Source organism: Nannospalax galili, unplaced genomic scaffold, assembly GCF_000622305.1.
Source record: "Nannospalax galili isolate Female #2095 unplaced genomic scaffold, S.galili_v1.0 scaffold735, whole genome shotgun sequence".
NCBI classification, from domain to species: Eukaryota; Metazoa; Chordata; class Mammalia; order Rodentia; family Spalacidae; genus Nannospalax; species Nannospalax galili.
In genome coordinates, this window is record NW_008337053.1 from 1,756,206 (window position 1) to 1,767,375 (window position 11,170).

Sequence of the window (11,170 nt, forward strand, 5' to 3'; positions counted from 1 at the left end):
GCAATACCTTCTTGTGAGGTGTTGGCCAGGGTGTCCCAAGGGACTCCCAGATAGTAACCCAGCATAGAACTGGAAAAGTGAACAGCAGACCCCAATCTCATCTAAAGGAATATTGACAACTGATTGCTGCTAGATGAGAAACAGCTGACCCTCCTAAAACAAAGACCTCTAGGTAGGCTGACTAGATTCACCAGAAGGACAAGTAGTGGGGATTGGCTGGGGTGCCAACAACACAGCAGACAGTAGCAGGGATATCAGAGTATAAGGGCTCTAGTGCGGGGAGGGAGGCTATGGGAGGGTGCTATCTGGGAAGTGGATGTAAAAAAAAAGAAAAAGAATTGTTGTGTGACATGTACAAAAACTCGATAAAAATTTAGAAAAAAAAACTAAACAGATGAATAAAAAAAATAATAATAATTAAAAAATTAAAGCCCAACAAAGAAAACCCAATGACAAAAAGGCTTGGCTGGTAAAACATACCTAACATTCAAGATAAGATTAATGTCAACTGCATTCAAACTTTTCCAAGTATCAAAAAGGGAACCCTCCCAAGCTGATTTTATGGGCTAGAGAGACGATATAGCCATTGAAGGCTAAAGCTAACAATCAAGCTAATTTTATGAGGCAATGTCTAACATCAAAACCCAAGATAACACCAGAAAAGAATATCTCCAGTAAACATAGCTGCATTATTTGAGGAATAAAATGCTAGCAAATTGAAACCAACAGCAAATTACAAAGCTCATAGACAACAACCAGGTGGAATTTATCCCTGGGATGCAAAGGTCATACAACACATGAGAATCAATCCACATGAAATACCACAATACCAGAATGAAAAGTAAAAACCACATGACTAGCCAATGATTAAGAGAAAGCATTTGACAATTGAGTCCCTTATGTTCCAAAGACTCTCAACAAGAGATGAACAGAAGGAAAATATCTTAACATAATAGAAGTCATATGTGAAAAGCCCCCAGTTAATATCATATTCAGCAGTGAGAAAGTAATTTTTTTTTCCTTCGAAATCAGGATCAAGGCATACTGTATGTATCTTGTATTATCATATATTTTTAAATGGTGACATATATTTACTTCATATGCTGGAATATCTCTAAGGAATTGGGAACTGTGTAATTAGGGTTTGGGGTAAAAATAAATTTTTGAACCATTTGAGTCTATTTCTTTCTGTGTTATAGAGTAAATGTCTCATGGGTGGTCATCTAACCAGGCCTTTAGAAATGTATCTATTTCAGAGAAATATACAACTTGATACATTTTAAAACCAAAAAATGAAATTTTATCTCTTTGATACCTTAGTTATTTCTTTCTTCTGGTCCAGGTCATCTTGTAATTCACCTGCAGAAACAAACATTGAGGACCAAAAGTAAGCAAAATTTAAACTAGTTTTGGATATTAGTTTTAGGAAAAAAATTTATTTCTTAAAGCACCACTACCATATGGAATATAAATTCATGAAGGTACAATATTTATAGCCCTAGACAAAGCAATTAATGTAGAGATAATTATGTATAAGATAAAACTAAAGAGTAAAATTATGTAAATAGGTGATTATGTTTTTGCTGTAGAGCCTGTCATTATGTTATTACATTATCTTGGATGCCTGAAGGAGCCAAATTTTTATCTTCCATACTATCCCCACTGATGAAGAATCCAAAATGATACCTATTGTGGTTTGAATGTGAAATGTCATCCATAGGCTCATGTGCTTAAACACTTGGTCCCCTATTGCAGTGCTACTTGGGAAAGTTGTGAATCCATAGGAAGTGTAGCCTCACTGGAAGAACTGTGCCACTGGGGATGGGCCTTAAGTTTTTATAGTCTGCCCCTATTTCTTGTTCAGACTCTGTTTCCTGAGTATGAATGCAATATGACCATCCAGCCTCCTGCTCCTGCCACCATGTCTTCTGTGCCTGTTTCCACATCTTCCCTGCCATGATGGATAGTATCCCTCTTGGACTGTAGTCAAAATGAATCCTTCCTCCCTTAAGTTGTTTTTGTCAGGATAGTTATCACAGAAACCATTAGAGTAACTAATAAAGGAACTGGTACCCGGTACCTAGATGTGGATCCAGTACTGTGAGAAACCTGGCCATATGGTTCATAGACCTTTAGAACTATTTGGTGGCTAGAATGTGGAAGAGTTTGTAGTAATTTGGACTTGAAAATCCCTAGCATACTAGAAGCAGAGCTTGATAAGCTTTTTTGCTGAAGCTTGGAAGATAAGACTGCTGAGAGACATACAGACTGTGTAGGCCCAGCTGATAAAGTTTCAGAGGAGAAAGGGATTCCATTGAGAGCTGGGCTAGAAACTATCCAGGCTTTATTCTGGCAAAGAATCTGGCAAAATGCTAAGAACTTGAACTTGAATGAGGCTGAATTTTAAATGTAACTGGCTAATCTGTTAGGCGGAGGAAATGTCAAGTCATGACTACCCCTCCCTGCTCTCCTTCAGGTCTATAGTAAAAGGGAGAAACAAGTAGAACACAAGGAAAGGTGTCTGAGCAAGCTTAGAGCTGTGAGCTAGCTCAGTGTAGAGGACAAAGCAGCTGTAACTGTTAAATGGATTGGTACCCTTAAAAAGAAACTCCTACTCTGTACTGGGACAGTAAGAAGGGTGTCCTGAGGGTAAGACCTCATCCATTAAAAGCTCCTACTTGTAAAATTGCAAATTCATTTGAAAGGAGAGAACCTAGGCTCAGAATGCTGAAGGGTTTCCTGCAGTCAGCAAAGCAACTCCCCAGAAAACTATTTCCCCAGAGTTGGTATACATAGGCTGCTTCAACTGTGGGCCAAAGGAGGAGGCTTCATCCCAAGGTGGAAACAGAACTTGGCATTGTTGCCAATTAGCACTGGTTTTGCAGGCATGAAAGGTACAGGATTGAGGGGACTGTGGAATCTTCCTCCATTGTCTCAGAGAGCTACTGAAGCCAGGCAATGTGTACTAGGGTTGGAGTCCTTGAAAAAAGGCTTTAAGAGGCTACTGTGTGAAACTATGAAGGTGAAGCCTAGGTTGCAATGGAGTCCTAGGATGCTGAAGTTGACAGGACTGTGGGATGTTTGTTAAGGAAAGCTGTGGGCTTGGAATGCAGCCAGCTCAAGAAAGAGGTGCATGCCACAAGTGCTGAGCTGGAGGAGTGGGGCTGCCTGATCCAAAGAGGTGCATGCCACAAGTGCTGAGCTGGAGGAGTGGGGCTGCCTGATCCAAAGAGGTGCATGCCACAAGTGCTGAGCTGGAGGAGTGGGGCTGCCTGATCCACTGGGAGTCCAGGTGATTCTATCATGAGCCCTAGGTACCAAGCATCGAGCTGCAGAATTTTGTGTTTTCCCTGCTTTACCATATTGTTTTGATATGATCACTCCTTCCTATACCTTTTTCTTTCCTTTTGAAATGTGAATATTTTTCTGTATCATTCTACATTGGGAGTATGTAATTTCTTTATTTTACAAAGGGTCGCAGTTAAGAAAAAAATGCCTTGATTCACAAAAGAGACTTGACTTTTGAACAGTGTTGGGAACATTAAAGGTTACTGAGATTTTGAAGTTGGAATGAACACATTTTGTATCAAGAGATGGCCATGAACCAAAGAAACATAGGCATTGAATGCTGTGGTTTGAATGTGAAATTTCTCTCATAGGCTCCCTTGTTTGAACATTTGGTCCCTGACTAGTGATGCTATTTGGGAAGGTTGTGGAAACTTTAGGATTTTTCCATTTTTTTCTTTGTATCTGAAGGTGTTATCATACCTGATACTATTTAATAGAATTTCTATTTTATAGTAATAATAGTGGTTTACCTGCATCAGTCTGTACCAGACACTTATATTATCACTATTACTTACAATATATAAGCTCACAATATGAAACTCTTTGTTTTGGTTTTATGAATAACAGAACTGAAAAACAGAATCAGAGAGGAATAACTAACTTGAAATGAAAAAGTGGGGAACTGTAGAGATGTATCCGCAGTTAAAAGCACTAATTGCTCTTGCATAAAACCCAGATTTAGTTCTCAACACCCATATGGTGGTTAACACCATTCTATAACTCCAGTTTTGGGGATCCAATGCCTTCTTCTGTCCTCTGTGGGCATTGTACACAAATGGTGTGCTTACAAACATGAAGGCAAATACACATCCACATAAAATAGGAAGAAACAAATCAAAATATACTTTTAAACAAACAAGAAAAGTCAACACGGTGGGTGTCTGAACCTAGGTTTCCTTCTTCATACATAGTTATATGACAACCATACTTACCATCCATTCGTGGTTTCTCTGGGGTGACAGTGTGAATTTGGAAGGCTTTGTAGATGTGTGGAAGGAGCTGCTGAGCTAGTAATGAACCTAGCCAAGCACCAGAAATTTAAATCTCCATTTCACATGGCTATATATGTACCACTATCTCACATGCATTCACTCTAATGAAAAGATGGGAAGAAAAACAATTTTGCCTTTGTGTTAAATGGTCTCCCCTAAAGAAAGCCAATTCACGTGGAAGAAAAAATTAAAGTCTAAGAAGATAATATTTCTGAATAAGAAAAGATTTAGATAGGTCAGAGTGAAAAATAAAAATTTACCAAAGCCCAGATTTATGAATTTTATGAATTTTATCAGAAAAAGTGATTTTGAACATTCTCATAGTGTGTTAGCAAGAATAGATTTTAAGGGCATAAATTCATTTATAATTTGTAATGGCATATAAATTAGAGGCCAAAGGGATTACTTAAATATTCTAGTTACTTTCCTGTGTTTTATGAGAGGAATTATAAACTGTCATGGGTTTTTTTTAATTTGGAAGTTTACAAAGATTTTGAGATACCTATGAAAGTCAAAACGTTACCTCTAAAAATAGCCTGCAATAAACATTTCTACAAATGGTTACTTGTCCGCATGGCTAACAGTTCCAGACTTCTTCCTAGAAATATTTACTACATCAATATGAACGAAAGAATCCAAAGGATGCCCCAAATTTGAAATATCTTCCAATATTCTAAAATTGTCTTGTTTACACCACTGTTTAGTTCAAGGCAGTATTCTTAGAAACTCTCTGGAAATAATGTCAACAATTCTTAAAGAAAGGTTCTATGATATTTTACAAGTCATGATGTGGATATAAGACATATGGAGAGTAGCTGAGAGCTCAGGAAAGCTCAGGCTGGAAGCCATTCACTACCAGAGAAGGCAAGATGGAGAGCTGGGGGCAGGAGATCTGAGGATGATGGCATGGGTTATGGCATGGGTTCACAGAGAGGGAAGTTCAAAAGTCAGGATAGCATAGCACATCAACTTTGTCAAATCCTTCGTTTTGTTCAGAGGCAAATCCTGCTTTAAAATATTTGGCAATATGTCATTTCCTACAAAGAAAAAGTTACCATCTCTTGGATTTCCTTTACTCTCCAAAATTTCTGAGTCCTGCGAAGTAAGGTAGGGAGTCCAGAGGAACACCATAGATGGTCCCACTGGACTTCCATGTTCTCTACAGAAGAGTTTCTGCAGAAATAGGCCAACGTCAAGCTGAAAAGAGCCAGCTTGAAAAAAACCCAAATACAGATTATTTATCCGGACAAAAGAAATTTGGATTGATGAAAATATCTCTTCTGAGCAATCAAGGTAGCCCTAAAAATGGTGTATTTCAGGGAATAAATGGTAATTTCTCACAAACACATGCACTAACCTTGATCCAGAGCTAACAGGAAGGAGACATGATGGACTGTTTTAACAAGGCAAATCAGGCTGCCCAGACCTCATCCTTCTAGCAGAACTGGTATACATACAGAGCACCGCAGAGCTAACCCACACAACAGTGTGCTGAAGGGAGCCTGGGAGACAGTCACTTCCAAATCTTCTTTATCCATGAATGACAACAGAGCCAAAGACCCATCTAAATTCAAAATGTGTTCAGTAACTAGTTTGTGAGTATTCATTACCTGACAAGCACCATGGCAAAACCTAAATAAGAAAGTCATGATGATCGGGGGACACAGGATAGAGGTATTATTTTTAAAACTGATGTTGCTTGTTTATTTTTAAAGAACATTCAATATCATTAAGAGAAAGAAGCTGTTTCTCTTACCATAGACTCTCCCATTAATGGAACATTTTTTAAAAGTCATGATGTTCTGTGTGAGAGTTCCCGTTTTGTCAGAGAAAACATACTCAATCTGGCCCAGTTCCTCATTGAGTGTGGTCGTCCGAGCTTCAGCAGGTATTGCTTTCCCAGAGTAATACATCTTGCGATCCCAGTTTATAAAATAACTGTGTCCTAGACGGATTACTTCCACACTATGGTCCATTAAAATGAAAAAAGAAAGAAAAGAAAAAGAAATGCTCCATCAAATTTGGAACATACAAAGCTTTGCCCAAGTATGAAATCTGCCAAAGTCCTCCATTAAAAAAAAAAAAAACACACAGTGTGAATGCCGTCCCTAGATCCCTAGACCCTAGTGATCTTCAGAGACTCCTCTGCCAAGAATCTGTCTAAACTTTAGTGTCTAAATCATTTCCTTGAAGCATCATAAAACAATATGTATGGCTTAGCAGGATCCTTAGGGAATGGCCTAGGGTTCTCTATTCACATTAAACAAGCCCAGGAAGGATTGTTGTGTTGTGTCTTAATTTGAAATTCCTCCTACATCTCAGAGTAAATGAATTCTTGTTATGGTGTTGACAAGATCTGGGTGTGTCCCAGCAGAGACAGGTGGATCTCTGTGAGATCGAAGCCAGTCTGGTCTATAGTGAGTTCCAGGCCAGCTGGGGCTACAGGGAGACCCTGTCTCAAATAATAATAATAATAATAATAAATGTTTAGTTGAAAGAAATGTAGTACAATAATATGGTTTTACGTTGTTAAAAAAAAAAAAAGTTAAGTCTCCTTTAAGCGCTTTAAGCGCTTACTAAACCGCTAAACCATAGTCCATACCTAGTGAAAACAGGGTTTGCATTGCCCATTGCGCGTGTTCTAGCGATAGTTTATGGATTCCAGCTCCAGAAACGAAAACTCTGCGGTGAAGGGTATGAAATCTGAATGCTAATGAATGTCTACAACGCCAAACTGATTTCCCAAAAGATTTTACCAGGGTGAGGTATCAGTTTTCTTGGAAATTTTATTAGAGGTTTTTCTTAGGTCTATGTTAAATTGTTAACTGTTTGAAAAGAACTATACCACATAAAACTAAACGCAACTTTAAAGGGAGGAATAAATCTTCCCAGGAATTCAATTTTTGAAAGTACTTCTATTGGTAAAATATCTTGGTTTTATTCTGCTTTGCCTTTGTTTCCACACTGTAGCTTGACAGATTTGTTCTTGTACATTATTTTTTTATTAATGGGATTAGTTTTTAATTATTGCTGGCCTACAGGAAAGCTTTTTCACATTTAAAATAACATTGCTCACACTGTCAGATACTTTACTGAGGTGAGTACATTGTCTTGCTTTTCCAGGCTTGTAACCATGTATATGTATTCGTTTTTCCAGTAAGTTTATTTAGTTTAAACTTCCTACCTTTGTTAACTGAACTTCACTTCATGTCTTTGTACAAGGACATTCCAAAGAATGTAAAACTGCAGTGATAATAGCAGACCTGGTAGGTTATTTCTGATCTTAGTGGAAAGAAAGCCTTGATTTTACCATCTGTGAAGGAAGAAGGCTAGACCAGATGACTCCCTTGTTCCCAGTGCTGAGGCACACTGGGAGCACCCCACTTCCCTCTAACTGAGCAGCAGCACTCTCTCCTAAACTGAAATCACACAATGACTATGTAAAATCATATGACAGAACGATACGTAGATCTTATTCTTCATGTGCTCTTATATTTTTGTGTATTTTTATGTTTCTGTCACTCTCCTCTGTGTATTACTTGCTAGCGGCTCTGAGTCAGCTCTTTTCAGGGTAGCTATTTGTTTGTCTGTTCCTTTTACTCGAAAAGTGTTAAAATCTGGTGGTGGTTCTTTTTTTTTTTTTTTTTTAAAAAAAAGACTTACTAAAAAGTATTAAGACCATAAGCAGGCAGGTAGTATCAAACAAATAAATCATGGCCTAGTCCCTAATTTCACCAACAAGGAAACTAAGACTTGAGAGGTTAAGTGATTAACCCAAGGTCATACAAAAATATAGTCAGAGTTGGAGAGATGACTCCATGGTTAAGAGCACTAGCTGCTCTTGCAGAAGGCCAGGGTTTGATTCCCAGCACCCACATGGTAACTAACAACCATCCTTAACTCCAGGGGATCCTATACCCTCTTCTGCCTCAGCAAGCATTTCATGACACAGGTACACTTACACACAGGCAGGCAATACACTCATACACATAAAATAAAAATAATAATGAAAAATTAGTCACAGACTCAAGACAGGAATTCCAGCATTTGGGACAGCCCCTGCAAACCTGGCACGAGGGTATCAGACAGCAATTTCTGCTTATCTGAGAGTTCACATCCCACAGTTTCAGTCACCCACAATGGACTGTATCCAAAAACATTCACTGGAAAATTCCAGAGATAAACAGTTGATGTTTTCAATCCTGCTCTATTCAGAGCAGCATAATGAAATCTCACAGGATCCTGCTCCACCCGGCTCCCTCTCACCTTGCCTCTCTGTCCACTCTGCATTCACTGTCCACTGCTCACTCCACCGCACTATTAGCTACCAGATCCACTAGTGTGGCCCTGCAGAGCCTGTGTCCGAAAGAGCCCTTTACGGTAACTACATACTACCACAATGCCTGTCATTCACCTCATTCCATCCCCTCAGGCTCACAGCTCACATCACTAGGGGGGTGCATAGAACAATGTGGTATTTTGAAGCAGGAAAGCCATATTTGTGTAACTTTGATTACACTATGCAATTATAGTTATATTTAATAGTTATTGTTGTTAATCTCTTACCATGCCTGATTTCTAAGCTAAGTTTTATTATAGATGTGCATGTGTAATACAAAAAATAAAGGTACATGTAAGGTTCAACAGTACCTGCAGTCCTGGGCATCCCTGAGGATGCTGGAGGATCTATCTCCCCTGAGAAGAAAGGGGGACTACTCTGAAAAAAATCATTCAAAGTTTTGAATCATCTGAAAATCTGGTGACCCTATAAACTCAAAGCAAAATGACTAGAGCAGTTTTTGTTTCCTCTGTGTTGCAGTATAAGTCAATGGAGGTATTCAGAATTCACTCAAACTCCTGAGCCCTAAAATAGCCTGTAGAGAAGATGGATGCCCTTTCTGTTTGGGAAAAGAAGATTTAGGAAGGTCACAGTAGAACTGGCAGCCCTTTCTTTCATAACAAGATAAAAGGAGACAAATGTTCAGAGTTATCCTAATTAGGCCAATGAACGTTTTCTCCCTGGTCAGTGGAGGGCAGGGCTTATGAGTCCACCCATGTGCAGGCAAAGCTAGCAACCTGGAAATCAGCGCCTGCTCCTTCAGGAAGAATGCTCAACAAATACAAGTGCACATAGACAAATATCAAAAAGATCATCCACCACGATCAAGTCAGCTTTATTCCAGAGATGCGGGGATGATTCAACATATGTAAGTCAATAAATGCAATCATAGAAAGCCTTCATGGAAACCCTCCCATTCACAATAACTTCATTAAAAAGCTTCTGTACAACAAAAGAAACAACCAAGGAAGTGAAGAGGAAACTCACTGAGTGGGAGAAAATCTTCACCTGCTACACATCCAACAGAGGATTAATATTCAAAATACACAAAGAACTAAAAAAACTAAGAAACAAAAAAATAAATAAACGACCCAATAAAAAGATGGGCTAAGGACCTGAACAGAGAGTTTGCAAACAAGGAAATAAAAATGGCTAAGAAACACCTTAAAACATGCTCAACATCTTTAGTAATTAGAAAAATGTAGATCAAAACCACTTTAAGATTCCATCTTACCCCAGTCAGACTGGCTTAGATCAAGAGAATGAAAGACTCCAAATGCTGGAGAGGATGTGGAGAAAGAAGAATGCTCATTCACTGCTGGTGGGATTGCAAACCCATGAAACCATTAGGAAAAGCAGTGTGGAGAACCCTTAAAACCTAAAAATGAACTATCGTATGATCCAGTTATACCACTCCCTGGTATGTGCCCAAAGGACTCATCCTATTGTAGAGATACCTGTATATCCATGTTTCTAGCTTCTCTTTGCACAATAGCTAAGAAATGGAAACAACCTGAATGTTCTTCGACTGAGGAGGGGATAATGGAAATGTGGTACATTTACACAGTGGCATTCTACTCAATGGTAAGGAAAGATGAAATCATGAAATTTGCAGGTAAATGGATGGAACTAGAAACTACTATACTAAGAGAAGTAATAAAGACTCAGAAAAGCAAGCAAGGTATGTTTTCCCTCATTTGTGGATCTTAGCACTAATCTCTTATATGTGAGTATATATCCTAATGTAATACCAGGAGTCAGGAAAATGGGAAGGAAGCACAGAGGTAAAGGGAAAGAAAGAGCCTGAAAGAAGGGGATAGTAGGAAACAGATGTTACCAAGGGGAAATAGGGGTATTCAACTGGGAAGGGAAGAGGGAAGGTCATACAAGAAACCATGGGGGTAAAGGGGAAGAAGGAAATCAAGATGGGGAGGGAATAGGAGACAGGTATTATCAAGGGGAAATGGGGATACTTAAACTCAGGAGGGAGGAGGGAGGTTAGACAGGGAGAGAGAGAGGAGAGATAAATAAACCTTAGTTGGTGTAAAAAGCCAGAGGGAAATGTATTAACTCAACCCCCCCCTGAAAAAATACACATACAATATCTGAACATTAACACATGTGTATACCTGCAGCCTATATAACAAGGAACACAATGCCAGACAGGAGAAACCTCCTTTCAATTGTTGGTCAGGGCAGTCCAAGAGACTCCCAAAATAACATAGGCTATTGCCACAGCCCTTGATTATCTCCCAGAACTTGAAGGTAAGACCCTATTGCTGAAAACAGGACGTACTTCAGACACGGGACTTGAAGCAATGGAGCTGGAACTCACTTGGAAGCCTTCTCCCTGAAGACTAACACATAATTCTAGAAAATACCAATGAAGCTTCTAAAGGAGAAAACCAGTCCATGTTCCAAGCCAGCTGTAAAGCCTAATAACCACAACGACTTGCACAGCAATTATTTCTATTGGACTAGAACTGGATCC

At 39.0% G+C, this 11,170-nt stretch overlaps 1 protein-coding gene across 1 annotated transcript in view; it reads right to left on the reverse strand.

Annotated features, from left to right (window-relative positions):
- Window positions 1-11,170, reverse strand: part of Atp8b4 (ATPase phospholipid transporting 8B4 (putative)) — a 194,211-nt gene that overhangs the window by 88,399 nt on the left and 94,642 nt on the right. Inside the window, 2 exon segments of the mRNA XM_017797827.2 lie at window positions 1,316-1,359; window positions 6,097-6,305. Of these exon segments, the coding sequence (XP_017653316.1) occupies window positions 1,316-1,359; window positions 6,097-6,305 (253 nt within the window).